The 19,660-nt window shown below is 35.5% G+C and overlaps 1 protein-coding gene across 1 annotated transcript; it reads left to right on the top strand.

The window, feature by feature from the left end:
* Positions 1-506: 506 nt before the first annotated feature.
* On the top strand, positions 507-1,088 carry Dppa3 (developmental pluripotency associated 3). The gene has a single exon (XM_038345662.1). The coding sequence runs from the start codon at positions 507-509 to the stop codon at positions 1,086-1,088; it is 582 nt and encodes a 193-aa protein (XP_038201590.1).
* The last annotated feature ends 18,572 nt before the right edge of the window (positions 1,089-19,660 follow it).

A 19,660-nucleotide genomic window follows, 5' to 3' on the forward strand; every position in this document is an offset into this window, starting at 1 on the left:
ACATTGTTGATATGATGTCATGATGCTGAAGTGCTACTATAAGACCTGTTTTGGGTACCAACTCCTCAAAATGGTTCCAACTTGGTTATCTGACATGGTGTACTTTTTTTTTTTTTTCAACATTCAGGCCAGAACTCCAAATAAGAACCTCAGAAAAACACTAGTGAATACTCAGAGACTATTTGCAATTATACCAGACAGCAATCATGAAAATTAACCATCATTTTACTTTCACAGGCTCTTATAGAAAGAACATTGCCCCCTTACTCCCTGGAAGTAATTCTAGAAGACAACATTTCCTCTCCCACCCAAGTTTGTCATCAGGGTTAGAGACATAATTTAGGGGTTGAATAAAATTGGTATTGGGTTAGGGGTTGTGGGGAAATTATGAAGGCTCAGGGATCTCTTTGAAAAAAAGGAGTGAAGACTTCGCCTCTGCTTGTGAATCTTCTCCAAAACTATCCCGTTTTATTTGGCGCTAACTTTCAAGGCTTCTGCTCACCGCCATGGCAGAGCCATCAGAGTTCGACCCATCAGAGGAGGTGTTCGACCCACTCGTGGACTCGGCATCTTCTCAGACGGATGAACAAGACTCCTCGGATGATTCGGGTCTCAGAACTTCTGGACCTAGAAACGGACAGTTGGACCCCTGGAACAATGTCGTATACGGAACAACACATGGAATCTCCCAGCCAGAAAACTTAGTAAAGGATATGAAAAAACTGGCCATTGACCCCAGTGCCAAGAAGCCTCCTGCTTCCCTGGCAGGACTTAAACTTGGGCGCAGCCGCCGCAGCCACAGCCGCATCCTCTGCCGCGCAATAAAGATGAGAATGGTCGAGAACAAAAGTGAGAAAATCTTGAGGGAGGTCCAAAGTGCCTTTCCCAAGAGAAGAGTCCGCACATTACTGTCTGTGCAGAACAATCCTGTCGCGAAGATGAAGCGATTAATGCGGATTGAAAAGAAATTAAAAAGCTGCAATGATGGAAATGTGTTTGACGAAGCACAACCATTCAAATGCCTCTGTACTTTCTGCCTGTACAATGGCTGGGATCCTTCTGAGAATGCAAAAATTGGAAAAAAATAGGACCGTCAATTCAGGGCTAAGTTGTGTATTGCCCTTACGGCTGATAATGCCATGCAGCTAGAAAGGGTTTGGTGTTGTTTTTAAGATTAAATTGCAATAGTGAGTTCTGTGAAAAAAAAAAGAAAGAAAAAAAGGAGTGAATAGGATGTGATAATATATTAGTATGAGCTTTCTCACCTTAGTAATAATAGTGAGTAAAGAGTAAATATTTGTGAGCTATTATTTATAGGCAATTTACATTTGTATAGATTCTTGTATAGTGATACAAACTTAAATTTTATTGAATATGTTTCTATTTTAATCTATAATACTTGTATACCTAGGCAAAGTTATTTTGTCATATTGTATGCAAGCATGCTTCTACCTCTGCTTAAGTCATTTTGTATATTGATACAATTTTACATATTGCAATATACATTTGTACCTCTGATCAAGATACCTATACATTGTTTACATTTTGGGGTCATTGCCCTCATTTCTTGCACAGTTGTTTAAAGATTGTTTAATATTTTGATATGAAGTCTTAGTCTTTAAGTTATTTAGGTATTAAGAATTATCGGTCAATAGTCATCCATATTTGTCATACTTATAGTTAGATTAATCAGGTTCTTTAGATACATAGAGATTGTATTCTGCATAGGTAGATAATCTTCAACCACTTCAAAGAGCTGTAGAATATGGCATTTAAATCACATAGGGTTCTGTTGAAGTGAGACACAATTGATCCGGGCATCACTGATCTATTCCCGAGAGAATGTTGAACACCAAAGACACTCTACTTGGAGCTTGTTTTCTTCTTGGCCAAACTGGCCTTTAGGCAAGGAACTACCCATGCATCGACCAGTGACAAAATGCATGATGTCTGGAGAGGACAATCAGGATGCAATAGAAAAGACTGTCAAATCTTGCCAAGACAGGGTAAGACTGTTTTGAAAATTTCCTGCCTCTGAAAATGGTCTGTCACTTACTCTAGTCCTTAGCCAAAGTTGGTTGCACCAACATTGCAAATGAGACTTTCGGTGATTGCCCAGGTAGCCAGTTGTCTCTGTCATTTGTTGCACATTTTGGAAATTGTTTGATTTCACTTCTTTCCTAGTCAGGTCATATTATTTTCCTTCTCGGGTCTTTGATGGGGTTGAAGACTAGATAATTGTAGTTACTTTCCTCTCATGACTTGGCCAAGATATTTATAATACAAGATTTAAACTTCTTAGTATAGGATAATTATTGAAATATTTATCACATGTTTCTTACCTGATCTTGTTTATGCTGATTGTAATTCTAAATTTTATGCATGATATTTGTTCTTATTTTATATAATGTTGTATTAGGCTTAGAACTCTTTTATTTAAACAAAATTGGGAGATTCTCTAGGAAATCCTATAGGCCAGAGCCTTTAAGTTACCCGCCCACTTGGGTGTGGCCTCATATACTATAAATGTGGATTTAAAGCACATGTTCCCTCTCTCTTTTGGCTGCTGGATTCAGTTCCTGTTTCCCGCTCATGCAGAGGACTTTAATCTGTGAGTCTACTGAATAAATAACCTTTTTTTACTGACTTCTGAGCCAGTGTGGGATTTCTTTTTAGTGTCCATCTTCAGACATCCCACATCACAATACCAACAAATGGAAGGAAAAAGTCCAAGAAAAAACACAGGTATCAGAGATTCATTATTTACACACTCAGTAATACCATATAAACACTAAATGAGAAGTCATCTTATATACACAGGAAACCTGCATGTACATCTGTGTGGCTGAGGCTTCAGTCTCTAAGAGTTCATACAATATTCGATTCTGTTGCTTTAGAGGCCTTGATTTCTTTGTGGTGTTCCATATACTCTGGCTTTAAGCTCTTTCTGCCTCCTCTTCAGGAAGGTTCTCTTATCCCTGAGGGTAGGGAATTTATACTTTCTACTATAGAAGCTGTATATATGTACACACACACGAGAGAGAGAGAGAGAGAGAGAGAGAGAGAGAGAGAGAGAGAGAGAGAGAGAGAGAGAGAGAGAGAGAGAGAGAGAGGGACCCTATAACTGGAGAAACTACATATTTGAAAGAGAATATGGATAGGTCTAGCAGATATTAACCTATAATTAATGTTTCTCATTTTTGGCTTGTTTTCACAGTCTGGAAGTGCTGTGAATGCTACCACAGGAGAGACATAACATTCAGTTTTACTCAGTTCTAAAGTCTGTGAGCTACAATAATTACTGTCCTGACAAGGCATCTGGGGAATATAATCACAACCAGAAGGTTTTGGCACAATCAAAAAATTTTATTAGGTGTAAGACATATTCCATTACATAAAACCCATGTTTAGCATCATCATTATCAAAAGAATATGAAATAAAAGATTTTAAAAACTTATTTTCCATTACATACTGAGCTCCAAACTGTTTTCAAAATTTGTTAAGATATAATCCCTCATAATGATTAATTTCTTTTTTATCTTTTTCCATTCATTGAAAATAGATATTTTTTTCTCATATAATATATTCTGTTTATAGTTTCCTTTCCCTCTATTCTTCTCAGTTTGTCCCCACCTCAACTCCTGTCTGGATTTATTTTCTTCATGTCCATCACTAGAAAGCAAATATGCATCTAAGAAATAATAATAAAATAAATTATAATAAGATAAACAAATGCCAACAATTGGAATAGGACAAAACAAACAAACAAAAGGAATAGTTAAAGAGAAGGCACTGTTTTAAACATTCAAGAATCTCATAAAACCATTGAACTAAAATATCATAATGGACAATTAAGGTAAAGAGAGAGATGAAAACATTTAAGAAAAATAAAGTAATGAAATACAATAAGAAATAAGTAAAAATGAAGAAAAATTACTAACAAAATACAAGTAACCTAAAAAGATGACATTGAGTTCATTTTCTGTTGGCTCTCTAGGGCTGACCATATAACTTATAGAGAATAGTTGAGGAAACAGGACAGTCAGGATGGAGGAAGGACAGAGATGATGGCAAGGAAAGAGATATTTTGATTGAGGGAGCCATTATGCATCTAGCAAGAAACCTCTCACTAGAGAAATTCCCAGGAATCCACAATCATGACACCAGCTAAGACCCTAAGCAATAGAGGAGAAGGTGCCTAAATTGTCTTGCCCCATAGTCAGATTGATGACTATCTTAAGTGTCACCACTCAGCCAGCAACTGATGGAAACAGAAACAGAGACCCACAGCAGTTTTATGGCTGGGGCAGACTGTGGTGCCACTGGCAGTGGGACAGGATTTATCCCTACTGCTTGCACTGGCATTATGGGATTACTTTTGGATTACATTACTTTTGGATGGATACCTTGCTCAGAGTAGATGTAGTAGGGAGATCCTTGGACCTTCCCCAAGGCAACATGCCTTACCCTCTCTGAGGAGTGAGGAGTAGATGGGTGGTGTGGAGAAAATGGGAGGAGGGGAAGGAGTGGGAACTGGGGTTGGCATATAAAATTTTAAAAAAGAGAGTTTGTTTTCTTTTTAAAAAATAAAATAAAGCCAGGCGGTGGTGGTGCACGCCTTTAATCCCAGCACTCGGGAGGCAGAGGCAGGCGGATCTCTGAGTTCGAGGCCAGCCTGATCTACAAGAGCTAGTTTCAGGACAGGCTCTAGAAACTACAGGGAAACCCTGTCTCGAAAAACCAAATAAATCAATCAATCAATAAATCAATAAATCAATAAATAAATAAATAAAAATAAAAACCAGTAGTTTGTTTTCCAGGTGAAACTCCTGTGTAGGAAAGTAAATTTTCATTTGTAAATTGTTATCAATTGGAGATAAGAATCAGTTCTCCATATCAAACTTCATTTATTCTTTTTTCTCACTGCACAAGGAATTTGTCGTTCTATTAATGAGAATGTATTTATAATACATACAGATTCCTTGCCCATACTATATTTACCTCATGGTTAACTTTATAGTCTAATTCACAACAGTTTAATCCTAAAATGCTTATAGCCTGCAAGAAACATAAATGATTTGGACAAGGGTGCTATCACATAAATAGCACTTGGGAGAATTTTGGATAATCTGATTTAATATTTATTTGGACAACAGTGTCACCTAATGGTTTTTCGTGTAGGCATAATTCTGAGGGATATTTGTTAAAGCAAAGAGAAGAGGGACCTAAGTCATTATAACACTTACTGACAGACTGTAATGGCTGAACAGCTATTGAGAGATAAGCATGATAGAATCAAGTAGACCTAACTACATTCTATTACAGACCACTTCTGTATGATGTTATCGCATGCTGAATATATCCGAAGCTCTGATTCGGAATCTGTAAAATGAAGATGGCACTATGTATCTCACATGATTCTATTGAGGATTCAGTTCACAAATGTTTATAAGTGCTGGTTATATGTCACTAAAACATTTTAACATTTCAACAATGCCCTGTCTTGGTTTTAGTGGTGGCTTATACACTGCTTAATATCTTGGAACAAATCAATGCCATCATATTCTGCATTAACTCGATCTGATTTGCTCAGCACGCAAGCCTGTATGAACTGTGTATTTATGTGTTGCAGGGACTATGGTCACATGCATTCTTCCACCCTTTTTGTTACTGTGATAAAGCAGTTGGACAAAAATCAATTAAAGGATGAAAGGTCATATTTCAGATTACAGGTTTTAGTCCAGCATTGAGAAAAATCAGACTGGGAATTAAAGCATGAACTATGGAGAAACACCAATTGCTGGCTGCTCTCTACTTTGTATAATGCCTTGTTTTCTCACAGGCTCATCCTTAGCTTGCTTTCTCTTACGGACAGCAATCTTTGTGATGGTACCATATACAGTAAGGTGGACACTCCAAAATATAATCAAGAGAAAATCATTCAAATATGGTCACACAGGCTAATCTGATACCTGAAATTTCCCAAAGGTGATTATTCTTTGAGACAACTTGAAACTAGGCTGTGTCAAGCAGACAATAAAGTTAACAAAGACGTCATTATAATAGATCAATACACAAGCATGCTATGGTTAAGAGTGGATAGGAGTGGGACGGGATGGAAGGTGGGATGAAGGTGGAAGAAATGGGAGGCTGTGAGGGAGAGGGAACTGAGATTGATATGTAAAACAAATTGTTTTAAAACTTAAAAAAAGAATTGTGGAAAATTAGTTAAAATGATAAAACAAACATTATCTTCTCAGATGAGAAAATTACTGACAAATAAAGCCAAATAAATAAAATAAATGCAAGGTTATTCTATCTAAAGTTCAAGTACAAATATAGATTAGAGTCCTTATAGTTAGCAATAACTGATTTTATTTTTTTCCTTTTCTTTTCTTTTTTTATTAAAAATTTCCATCTCCCCCCCTCCTCCTCCCCCTTCCCTTCCCTCCCTTCCACCCATACCCCCACTCCCTCCCTCTCCAAGCCAAAGAGACATCAGGGTTCCCTTCACTATGTTAAATCCAAGGTCCTCCCAGCTCCCCCTAAGTCCAGGAAGGTGAGAAACCAAACTGACAAGGCTCACAGTGAGCCCGTCCATGCTGTAGAGATCAAGCTCATCGCCTTTGTCCTTGGTTTCTCAGTTCTCCTCCACCGTCAGCCACATTCAGAGAGTCCGGTTTGGTCGCCTGTTCCATAAGTCCCATTCCAACTGGACTTGGTGGTCTCCCGTTAGATCTGTCCCACCGTCTCAATGGGTAAACACACCCCTCATGGTCCTGACTTCCTTGCTCATGATCTCCCTCCTTTTGCTCCTGATCAGGACCTTGGGAGCTCAGTCCGGTGCTCCTATGTGGGGCTCTGTCATTTTCTCCATCCAACACCAGGTGAAGGTTCTCACTCAGGATGGTGTTTTCTATTTCCATCCATTTGCATGCAATAACTGATTTTAGAACTAGCAAACTCTATGTAATATTTACTGAGGATAAAAATAAATTGATAAATCTCTCCTAATGAAGATTACTTATAGATATAAAAGCAACATTTAAAATGATATGTGAGCATATTCATAATGAATACATCTCAAATGATACATGTTGTGTTCCAGTTACCTAAATTCTAGAAACAGATGAAGTGCAAAATCTGCAATTTATTTCCAAACACTATCCACTGGTAGAGCAGTCTGACCTTCTGTGTACTGATTATTAAAAACATGAAGCCTATTTGACACACAGATTTTGAGTATTTGAACATTACTTTCACTGAAGGATGTCAGAATTTTTTATCTAACACACTGTCTATCTTTATGTCAAAGATTTCAAATTTTTAATATAGAACTATATGTGGACACAATGAGATATTTGTGGAAAATAATGCTCATATGAATTTCCTTATGGGGTCATACTTCCGGTCCATGCCCAAGGAGGAAGGAAGCATGATGATTATAGCATTCTGTGTACCTGCTACTCATATAGAACACTATGAAATGAGTGTGAAAAAGACAGGCAAAGAAAGTTATTGTCCTCAGCATGGAGCTGGATATCTTCCAAGCCAGCTTTCTGGTGCCAGAAAGATAATATGCTTACTTTGCCACTGAATTCATCTACACAATAACCACCTTGCAAAATTTAAGAGTGGTCATTTAGACTCTCTGTGAACAAAAACTCTGTGATTGATTTGCTGTCATTATGAATGTGTGGCAGATCAAAGGCACAAACAGCTTGAGACCAGATCAAAGCATAAGGTTCCATTGTTGGCCTTTCTCATAATCTACAAATCAGAATCATCTAAAAATTAGACATCTGGGTTAAGAATGAACTATAGGACAATTTATATAAAATTATTTGGTTATATCAGATTTTTAAATGTGAAAAAGCTAAAAAATTAATCTTATAATTTTTCATGAAATAAATCAAATTTTATATAGTTTGCATTATTTGGGGAAGCATTTCAGACTGAGTTAGATGTAAGAGCCAGTGGCTGGCTGTTTTCTTTTTCTGACCTTCACGTTGAAACCCAGTATCTGGCTCAGGGTTTATATTAATCATGCTACAGGCCTTAGGCCAGGAATACTTGGCCAACACACGACAGACACTGGCTTTTGTTTTTTCTTTTTCTGTGTACACTCTTTGTGTGTGTGTGTGTGTGTGTGTGTGTGTTGGTATTTATTTTTGACTTTTTTTTTGGTTTTTCAAGACAGGGTTTCTCTGTAGTTTTGGAGCCTGTCTTGGAGCTAGCTCTTGTAGACCAGGCTGGTCTTGAACTCACAGAGATCCGCCTGCCTCTGCCTCCCGAGTGCTGGGATTAAAGGCGTGCGCCACCACTGCCCGGCTGTTTTGTTTTTTGAATGTTTGTTTTGATTATTGTTTTGCTGTATTTCTTTTTCTGTAAATGTTGGGTGAGGTCATTTGTTTGTTCCCAGCTACTCAGAGCATGAAATGATCATTCAGAAACTATAATATTTGAAATACTTTTTGGCCAACAGCTTAAACATATTTCTAGATAACCCTTATATCCTAAATTTATCCATCTCCATTTAACCTGTGGCTTACAGGGTAAAGTTCCTTCTGGCATTTGTCTCTGGTGGGGCTACATAGATTCTCACTGACCCCACCTTCTTTCTCCCAGCATTCAGTTTAGTTTTCCTGCCGAGATCTATTCTTCTAAGACAGTGGCTGAAACAGCTTTATTCCTTAAACAATAAAAGCAACATATAGACAGAAGGACTTCCCACATCATTTCCCTTTTCTGTTTAAATAAAAAGGAAGATTTAAAATTTAACAGAGTAAAATTACATAAAACAAGATAGGTATTAAGCAATTATTATAGTTACATTATTTATATTTACATTATAACTTATCATAACTAATGAAAACTATAACTATAACTATCTCTTCTTCAACCCCATCAAAGACCACAGAAAGATGTAGTATTACCTAAGTTAATAGGAAGTGCATTGTAAGAAACTTTTAAAACTTTAACATTGACAGAGACATCTTGCTGCAAGGATAGTCAACCAATGTTCTTCTGTACTGTTGAGGGCACCAATCTTCAGCCTATTGGCCCATAGTATCTGCAGACTTTTCCATGAAGTGGGAAATTTCAAAGACAGTTTCACCTATATTACAGTTTATCTGGTTCCTGGAGAATGTCTGGCAGACTCTTTCATGAAGCAGGAACTCCAAAGGACCATTTTTCTTTTAGCCCTGAATTTTCAGTTCATGTAGCATAATATCAGGCATTCTAGGAAAAAGCAATTTCTTGACCAAATGGCTAATGAACTCCATAAAGAGTCTCTTTGATGCCCATCATCCTCTTGAAGTAAATGGTGTGCCAGGAGCAGATGTGTCTTATGTCATTAAAATTCCTAAGTTTTTAAAACTGAAGGCCATTAAAAGGCTTGAGGAATACCTATTTAACTGAAATATATCTCTCTATATATTTAAAAACCTAACTAACATGACTACAAACTTGACTAATATAGATAATTTTCTATTAACCCATATTTCTTAATTATGTATTACATTTTAAATGATCTATACAACTACAAATCTTAATCAAGAGCAGAAATATACATGCAACAAAATTGACCTTAAATCTGTATCAATAAACCAAGATCCATTCATACCTATACAAAGTACTAGTATCTATAACATATCCCGTTTTAAATGTAAACAAAAATTTATAAGCAATATTTGGGAATTTTGGCATAGTTCTCTCCAAACTGCTTTCTGTTGGGTGAAGTACTTGTTGGGCGAAGTATTTAAGGATTCACGGAGACCTTTGGGGTGGGGGCATCTTGGTCCATCAAATAGCATTACTCTGGAAGGATTCACAAGTTCTCATCCTCTTTAGAAACAAAAAGAGAACCTCTTTCCCCAATAAACAAATCATTAGACTCCAATTCTGAAGTCATTATACCTTTAAAATATATATGTTGGTTTATCTTAGCAGCTAGTAAGATGAAATGTCTCTTTGTGCTTAGCTTTTTCAAAGTCAAAATTTTTAAGATAACACAATAACATATATAAGCCAGACTCTGTGTATAGTCCATCTTTATGTGACTTACTTATTTTTACTCTATTACTGTTTAACATTTATTTTAGTATTTTTGTTCCTTTAATCTATGACTGTCTCTACTCTGTCTCTTTAAAAAGTTTGTTTTTATTTAAACAATTTACTTCATTTTATAACTCTCTATACTCTTTTTCTTCTCTCTCTCCTAGACCTACATACATTTTTCCAACACTATGGCCCATTAAAGGTCTCACTTTTTTTAAAATCTGAATCTGTCTTTATTGTGTATCTGTAATTATTTTCTGACCAGAAGGGCCCCCCCCCTTTTGTTAAATTCTAAGCAGGTATGACTAGAGCCAACAAGGCCAGCCCTACCTGCTTGCTCTGCTCAGTCCAATGGGGCAGAGGCATGTTTGCTGCCTCTGAGACCCATGTTCATTGCCCCATTTTAGGCACACAGCAAGTCTATATTGCTGTTAAGCAAGCTGTAGCTCTCTACTCACAGACCTCATTAAAATGTTCTGTTGCCAGACCTCCCAAAAGAGTTAGTCTTTCTTGCTGGCAAACTAGGAAGCCTTCTTAAAGGAGCCATGAAGTTTTTGCTGCTACCTCTGACTCAAAAATTGTACCTCTGTTTTTCTTTCTAGCAAACAGAGCCCACCTGAGAAAATGATATTACCAAAAAGCCACGCTTAACTCTGTTGTTTTGTGTCTATAATTCCTTTATAAACTTTCTCAGATTTACATGGATATAATTGACCATGTTGGAGAACCAATTTGTAGGCAGAGGCTGCTTGTTTGCTTCTCAGCCACCCAGACTCCTGAAATAATCACACAGAAACTATATTATTTTCAATAATGTTTGGCCAATAGCTTAAGCATATTACTAGCCAGCTCTTGCATCTACAATAATCCCTTTCTATTATTTTAATATTTTACCATTAGGCTCATGGCCTACCAGCAAGGTTCCAGCTGGCAGCTTGCATCTTTCCCCTCTGGTGGCAAAAGATGTAACGTTGGATTAGAGAGAGGGTCTAGAAGGAGCTGGAAGAAAGGAAACATGATCAAATTGTATTGTATATAAAAAGTTTGTCTTACACATAGCCAAGCAGTATGCCAAACTTGATAAATCCTGTAGAAGTGGTGAGGAAGGATTATAGGAATTGGCTGAGTCAAGAACATCACAAGAAAACTGATAGAATCAACTAACCTGGGCTCAAGAGAATCACAGAACCTGAACATACAACCAGGGAACCTACATGTGTCTGACTTAGTCCTTCTACATATATACAAAAGTTGTATAGGGTTTGCCCCTTGTGGAGCTGCTAATACTTGGGCACAGAGACCATCTCTGACAATTTTGCCTGCTATTGGGACCCTATTTCTCACACTTGCTTTCCTTGTCCAGCCTTAATAATAAGACAATTCATAATATTATTGTAACTTGACATGCCATGTTCGGTTGATATCCATTGGAAGCCTCCCCATTCAGAATGGCAACAGAGGAGGAGTGGATGGTAAAGCAAATTACTGTTTTTAAACATGGTTAATTTTAAACTCTGGGGACAAATTTTGAAAGGGATTCATGGTTCATTTTTTAATTTATAAATTTCTCTCTATTTTACATCAACAGAATAAACACTTCTTTTATGATTCAATTTATAATTTTCATTTTCCATGTGTTGATAGTTATCATTGGAATGTAAAGCCTATGAAATTGAGTCTAGATATATTGAAATTATTGTTTGGACTGCTTCTAGTTCATGTATTTAAGGTATAAGAAGAAATATATTAATTAATTAAATAAAAGTTTTGTCCAAAACCTACCCCTCTATAGATGAATTTAACAAGAAAGATAATTTCAGGAATACATTATACATATATCTCGGAAGACATAACATCAGCACCTTAAATCGTTTGGATTCATCCATAAATAATGTGCAAGGTATATAATAAATTACATATGTATCTTCAAAATATAAGAATTATTTTCATAGGGGAATTATTATTTGTTCTTATCAATAGCACACAGCATTTATTTCATTGTGTTGGTTCAGAGTTATCAGACTATACATTTCATTGATGAAAAGTTCATGTTTATGTATGTACTGTGATCAAGATGTCTACCAAATACACTCAAAACACTGAAATGTTTATTTTTCTGTTACTACCTCTTTCCTTCTTTTGTAGTTTTATTATTTTGTTACATTTTAGTGTTTTAACTGAAATGGAATTATATCACTTCCCCTTCCATCCATCCCATCTAAACCTTCAAAATTCCCCTATTCTAAAGTTGACAGCTTATGCTTCTTCATTATTGATTCATCTAGTGTGTGTGTGCACGTGCACACGTACACATGCATATATATCACAAATATAAATAAATACAGCCCAAAGATTCTGTTTTTTGCAGTTGTCATGTATATGGTTTCATGTCCACTCAGTATTGATTAGCCAATAATTGGCTCCTTCCCGAGAAAGACTAAGTTTATTTCCCCAAGCCATCATTAGTTCCCTGTAGTTGTCCATTAATATTTCCAAAGTTCTTGTCTAGTTCTGCAGTCATTATAAAAGATACTGTGTTGGTTCAGACTTCTGGATATTGTAGATGTCAAAAACTTTTATCCCCTCTCCAAAGTCATTGATTCAGGAGATATAATGTGCAAGTATCCATTATAGCTGGGCTCCCAGAATCTAGGCAAAGGCATTGTGTTCATTTGGGCTTTTCTATGATAATTTCCATTTGATTTAAAGAGAGACTTTTTAATGAGGGATGATAGTTTTAATTCCATATGTGTACAATTGTGTCTTAAAGAAAGTTGAGCTACTTGAGCTGAGAATGTTCCTCAGAAGACCATAGACTAAGAAAAACACCACTTCCAGGCAGAAGAATCTACCATTTGAATGGTCCATCAGTGTAGCCCAAGTAACTCTCAAAACAATATAGATTGTTGATATATTCATTGGTTTTCTATCAGGAACAGAGGGTGGGCTCATACACTGATAATAGCATACACTAAGGAAACAGAATACAAATGTTTAAAACTGGATCTCATTTGAAAGCCTCTTCCCTGTAGTCTACATCCATTCTTCCAGGAAATCCTATGCAAACTCTAAGAAAGAAATTAAATAATACTCCCCAACAGTATCTCTTCTTATCAGTGATAATTATTAGTATAGCAAGAAATTTAGGAAGGTATAATAAGTGACATTTCAGCGTCAGTGGCAACTAATTAATTGGATGTAAGACCTCATAATCAAAGGGAGATCATGCATGGTGTTGGAAATCTAGCAGCTTCATAGGGGCAAGATAGGTTGTGGACTTTTGAAAGGAATCTACTATCACCACTTTTTGAACAGTATAATTTCTAACTACAATCTCTTGTCTATTTTTGTAAGCCTTGTCTCCCAACCCAAGCCTTGAGGTTGTCCTTCCTTCCTTTCTCAATGTTAACCTTCCCTTTTATTATTTTGTTTTGTTCTTGATAATGTAGCAAAAGCTGCATCCTTTTATTTCCTTCCTCAGAAAATCATCAGTTGGCCATTTGTCACTGTGGAACGCTTGGTATTTGCCTTACAATCTTCTATATTTATATTTAATACTGGTATGAAATAAATATAGTTTGATCTGCTAAATATTTATTATTTGATAATTTCATACATACAATTAATGCATTTTGATTAAGTCCATATTTCTCTTCCTCCTCTCCCTTATTCTCACACCACTTTTATTTCCCAAATATATGTATTTACATTTTAAAACCCACTTTGCTCACTTAATACTACCAGTACAATATCGTAGGACATGGGACATGGATAGGAACTGCAACCTTGAAGAACAATGAGTCTCCTTTTCCTATTAGCTATCAACTTCCAGAAACTTTTCATCTATGTAAAGGATTTATGTATGTCCTGTACATATATACTGGAAGTTTTGCTGGCTGATCTTGTGCTGGTATTAAGCATATAGCCACAGCGGCTGTATTGTGTTGAGAAGCCCTGCAATGCCTAGAGAACTCTATTCAGAAAAGTTTTTATTCAGCTGATATTCTAAACGGAGCTATGATGATCATATTAACAAGAACTACAGAGTCTCAAATAAAGAGGGAAGCACATTAACCAGAATAAGAAAGTCTCATATACATGCATACAAATGTCATATATAAATATATAATATCATCTACATATTTTTCAAATGAAAAAACAATTTTTGTACCAAATGTAACAATCATAATGTATATAAGAATAAACATCAAAAGGAAGGAACCTTCAAAATTATATAAGTGGAATGAGAATGAGAAATGTACTAACTTAGGGCCAGTTTCTAATGCTACTCAGAATAACTAATGCAACTATAAGCAGATCAATAAAGCCATTGAAACTTCTAAATAGCTTTATTCTCCACATATGACATGATGGCATGAAGTCAATCCATTAGCAACATAAAAAATTCTTTTCAAATTGAGACAGAGCACTTGGCAATATAAATGCTGTGTGGAACCTTTAAAAAAAGTCCTAATAAATTATAAAGTGTTTAAACTAATGTTACAAAATGTGTTCATGAAGTAAACTTTGTTTCTTTTCATGTAGAAACTTATAACTAAAAATTCACAAATATCTTCCATTTAAAACTTAAAGGATATTATAAGAGAGAAATCAGCAAATGAGTAGTTAGACCCTCTAAGAAACACACAGAATATTATAACTATGTGTATTCCAATTAGTGTTCACTATCTATGTTCTTGCCAATAGGAGGTATAACACTTATCATTTCCTCTCTTTAGAAATCACATATTTTCTATTTGAAAGTAATCAGTGACAGAAGAATTAATCTTGGAAAATTTCTTAACACTCTACAGTGAAAACAAGGGGGATGATTATGCAAATCAATGTTTTTTCAAGTTGATGCATATTCCGAAGTTATTAGAGTATCATATTCTAAATTCCCTTCTGTAAAGTTCTGTTCTCTATATTTTAGACTAATATGTTTTTACAATTATGTGTAATATATGCTCTAATAATGTATATTTAAATATATATTGACTAATTTAATACTGTCACTTACTATTGAGTAAATATATATATATGATATTTCATATATATAATATATATATATATATGATATTTCATATATATGGCCAAATAAAATAGAGTATGTGTTTATTTCTGTCTGTCCATCTGTGTGGTGCTGTTTCGTGTGCACAACTCTGAAACTTTGACTATTTGAACTTGGATTCAAGAGTAATAATAGTAAAAATTATCTCTAAGGTTAAGATTTCTAAATTGGTCCAGAGGTTGCTGCAGGTGTACTTCTACAATGATTCCACTTCAAAGTCAAAATATAATTATTTATACTCATCAGAAACAATTAGTAATTTTTTATATATTATTCATGTGGAAATCCATATATCTGAACCTATGTACATTACCTACTGCCATCAAAACATTCGTCACAGGCCTATTGATGACAAGTGAATTCGGTGTAAGTCACATACTGGCATCCACAAAATGAATCATCCATAACACTTAGTAATTAAGATCCTCCTCTGCTGAGATTATTCTTTGTTGAATATCCATCAAACAGGTGTATTCAAATGTCTCTTGACCAACTCTCAAAATTTTCTTCATTAGTATTCATTTTTTTGAGAAACATGTCATTCAACTATAGTTATGTCCATTAATCAGCCCATAATTTCACATTTGAATAGGCTGGGAATTATTATAAGTAGGCATTAGAGCTCAAATATTTTCAGTATTCTGGCCTTGTAAAGGTATAGTAACAAAACAGTCTTTTAAGTCAGTCAATATAGTAAATCATCTCTTATGTAATAAAGAAAATGTCTACTTCCAAGAAAATGAACTAATAGGAGTACTACTGGGAATAGTATCAACTCAAATTTACTAACCTGCTAATATTCAAAGATATTGCAGGAAGGGGCTACATAACTCTATCTGAACACTATGTTAGTGCTGTGAACCATGGGAAATATATGCAAACAATGTTCTTCTTCTGCTCCTTCCTCATCTATTTGAGATAATCACCTATGAGTTTAAACGTATAGGCTGACAATGAGAAGTCATGCATGAGTAAAAGCAATGCAGACACTAAAGTCAGTTCTTCATGTAATATATGGATATTCTTAAGGCCAGTTAGTTCTGATCTGTATAGTCCACTTTCTCTGGACAACGTAGCCTTAATGTACATGACCTAACTGTATTAGGGTTTCTATTGCTACAGCAAAACATCATGACCAAAATCAAGATGGGGAAGAAAGAGTTTATTCTGCTTGCACATCCACAGCACTATTCATCATTTAAGGAAGACAGGACAGGAATTCAAACTGGATGCAGGAGATGATGGAGAGATTTGCTGCCTACCAGCTTGTTTATGTGGCTTGCTCAGCTTACTTTCTTAAAGAACTCAAGACTAGCCATCCTGGGATGGCGCCACCCACAATTGACTGAGTGCTTCTCCATTGATCATTAATTCAGAAAACTGCCTTACAGCTGCATCTCATGAAAGCATTTCCTCAACTGAGGCTCTCCTTCCTTTCTGATGCCTCTAGTTTGTGCCACATTGACACATAAGACCTGATAGTACACAAGCTTATAGCTGAAAGGTTAGTTGTGTTCATTCAATAATAACTAGCAAGAGATAAAAGATACTTACATGGAAAATAGCTATCAGCAGAGTGTCAAGGTGTTGCTCGAAAATTCTTAAGAATAATGCTGCTGCCGGGCGGTGGTGGCGCACGCCTTTAATCCCAGCACTCGGGAGGCAGAGGCAGGCGATCTCTGTGAGTTCGAGACCAGCCTGGTCTACAAGAGCTAGTTCCAGGACAGGCTCCAAAGCCACAGAGAAACCCTGTCTCGAAAACCAAAAAAAAAAAAAAAAAAGAATAATGCTGCTATTTACACATATAGTCTTTCCACAGTTCTGAAAACTATGCTGACATTGTAGACTAATAATAGATAGCATATAGAGAATAATGAAGAGAGCCCATTATGAAGTTAGAGACATTTGACTCAGTATTTGTCTTCACTATAGATAATGCTTCTGCTGAAATTCTTATTTCGTGGATTTCTGTATGCCTTATTCACCATCATTGAATTCTACTGGTTGCTACATCTGACCAAATTTGTTTCATTTCATCATTAGTTTTGTAAGCATTCAGTTTGCAGGTAAAATATTCCTCAGGCTTCCAGAATTTGTAATTGTATAAGGCATGAATACGCACACACAAACACACAGGGACACACGTACATATTTTTTTCCTTTAGCAATAACACTGGACTTCAACATACCACAATGCCAGAAGAAAACATATACTTGACCTAAATAAACACACAGAACACAGAGAAAAGTCAGACAAAATGCAATGTGACTTACTAAGCTATTGTTTTCGTACCCTGTTATGTTGACTAGAGTAGACATATAATGGCTTCTCAAAATGTGTTCATGTCCTATCTTGAACATTTGAGTCAAAAGTGATTTTACAGATCAGGCTAAAAAAATGTGAAAAACTAAGTAATAAAAACCATTTTGATATTTTTTATTTGTTAAAATGTAAGAAACCATGGAATCTCAGTCAAAAGAAACACGTTGAGGGAAGTAGAGATCTGAAAGATGGAATTGCTGGGGTTTAAGACATTGAAGTCTTTATGATTTCTAAACATAACAGTAATAAGTTAATATAGTAGCACCAATGCATGAAACAGAAGCTGGCAACGCGAAGAGAGCTCTTACTGTAATAAAACGCTAGAAATTCAGTCATTCTCTTTGTGGTTCTGGATGTGAGGAAACCAAATTGAAGGTCAGGACACAATTACTGAAATCTGTAGTATCCTTGAAACTGCCTTAGTGCCTGTAGACAGAGAAGATCTTATTCGAAGACGCTTTGAAGAAATTCCTGCCTGTGATAAATAGGACAAGCAACTTTATTAATTCCTCAGTGTGACTAAGCTTTCCGGCCATCATATTTGTTTTCATTGCTTTCTCGGTGGAGCGGAACACAAAGAAGATAAATGTTCCTTGTATTCCCAAGAAGTATTCTTCTACGACAACCATAATATGCCTACTCATGTGAACAATGTCTTGTGTAATTCAAGTATATACTGCAAACCTGATGCAAACAGCAGAGGCTGATGAAGTTATACTTTGGATCACTAGTTTTTAAGCTACATTTTGGTAGCAAGTAGCCAAAATGTGGTGAAAAATGAATGCCAATTTAATCAAATTGACACAGAATCATGAAATCTACTATTCTAAAAATCGTTACATTTGAGATTGATGTGACAATCAGCTGCATTAGATAACTACCTAACACAATTTTATATCAGAATTACAGATCAAAGACAGAAAGTAGGAGACTCACATCACAATTTTTCTTTGTTTTATTATAGATGCCAAATGATAAACTTAATAAGCATTGATCATGAAATACATGTGAGCACTTCAGTATGAAAAATATTCACTTTAGAGCCAACACTTCTTAACTGGGGCACAGAATCAGTTTCTACATAGAGTTCTCAAGTCCAGAAATAGCAATATGAAGAACATGAGCTTGTTGTGTATAGATATCTTTCTCTCCTGATCCCCTATCTGAGTTTACTCATAATCACCTATTTGTATACTTGTGATGTTTAATCATGGTTGTCAACCTGAATGCTTCTGGATTTGGGTAAAATAAAAGAGACTAGACAGACCTATGAGGGAATTCTCTTGCCTGGTTATAATCCTGGATCTTATAATGTCAGAGCAGTTAATCTGTGCTTCACAGTTGAAAGAAGGAAGCTGTTTCTCTTTGACTGCCTTTCTTCACTGGTTAATTTATTTATTCTGCAGGGGCATTACTAGGTTGGTATTGCAGCCTGTTTCTTTAGGATTCCAAGGTAAACTGAAGACAAGCAGAGACAGTTACTTCCTGGGAAACTGAACAACTACCAGATTTATGTTTGGAGACAGCTATTGTTGGACTAACCAGATCAGAGCCCATTAGCCACATCAATGAAACTTCACTTTGATATACATATTTTAGAATATTGTCAAATGCATCAATATTTAACATACTATATATTTTAAAAGAAAGTATATATATATATATATAATTACAGTGTAAAAATTATTCTACAATTATTTTGTGAAAAAGAGAAACATGAAACAATTCCCTCATCTTTTTTAAATGGATACTAAATTTTACTTTCCTAATTTTTGATTTGGTAAAATAATCATGTACATTTCTCTGATCATGTTTATTTAAAAATTCTTATAAAATATTCAAACACAGAAACAAAACTTCATAATCACAGTTGACTAATTCTGAATGTGTCTCATTTCCACCTTGGGTTCTGTGTGAAATTTTTATTATAAATTGGATGTGAATTCTGTTTTTTCTAGTCATGCTCAGAAATACAAAAATGCAAATTTCTTAACAAAACAAACATTTTTGTTTTAAATGACTCTCCTATGAAATTTGTAGTTGAATTGCTTATATTTCTAAGTAAGATTGTGCACAAATGTGACTTGGCTTGATTCTGTCATTTTTTTGTCTTCTATTCTATGTTTTGAACTTTTAAAGTCAATTTGAGACTAATAAATGATAGAGAAAGGATAGAAGTGGACAGAGTGGATATTGATGGGGC

This window comes from Arvicola amphibius, chromosome 10, assembly GCF_903992535.2.
Source record: "Arvicola amphibius chromosome 10, mArvAmp1.2, whole genome shotgun sequence".
NCBI lineage: Eukaryota > Metazoa > Chordata > Mammalia > Rodentia > Cricetidae > Arvicola > Arvicola amphibius.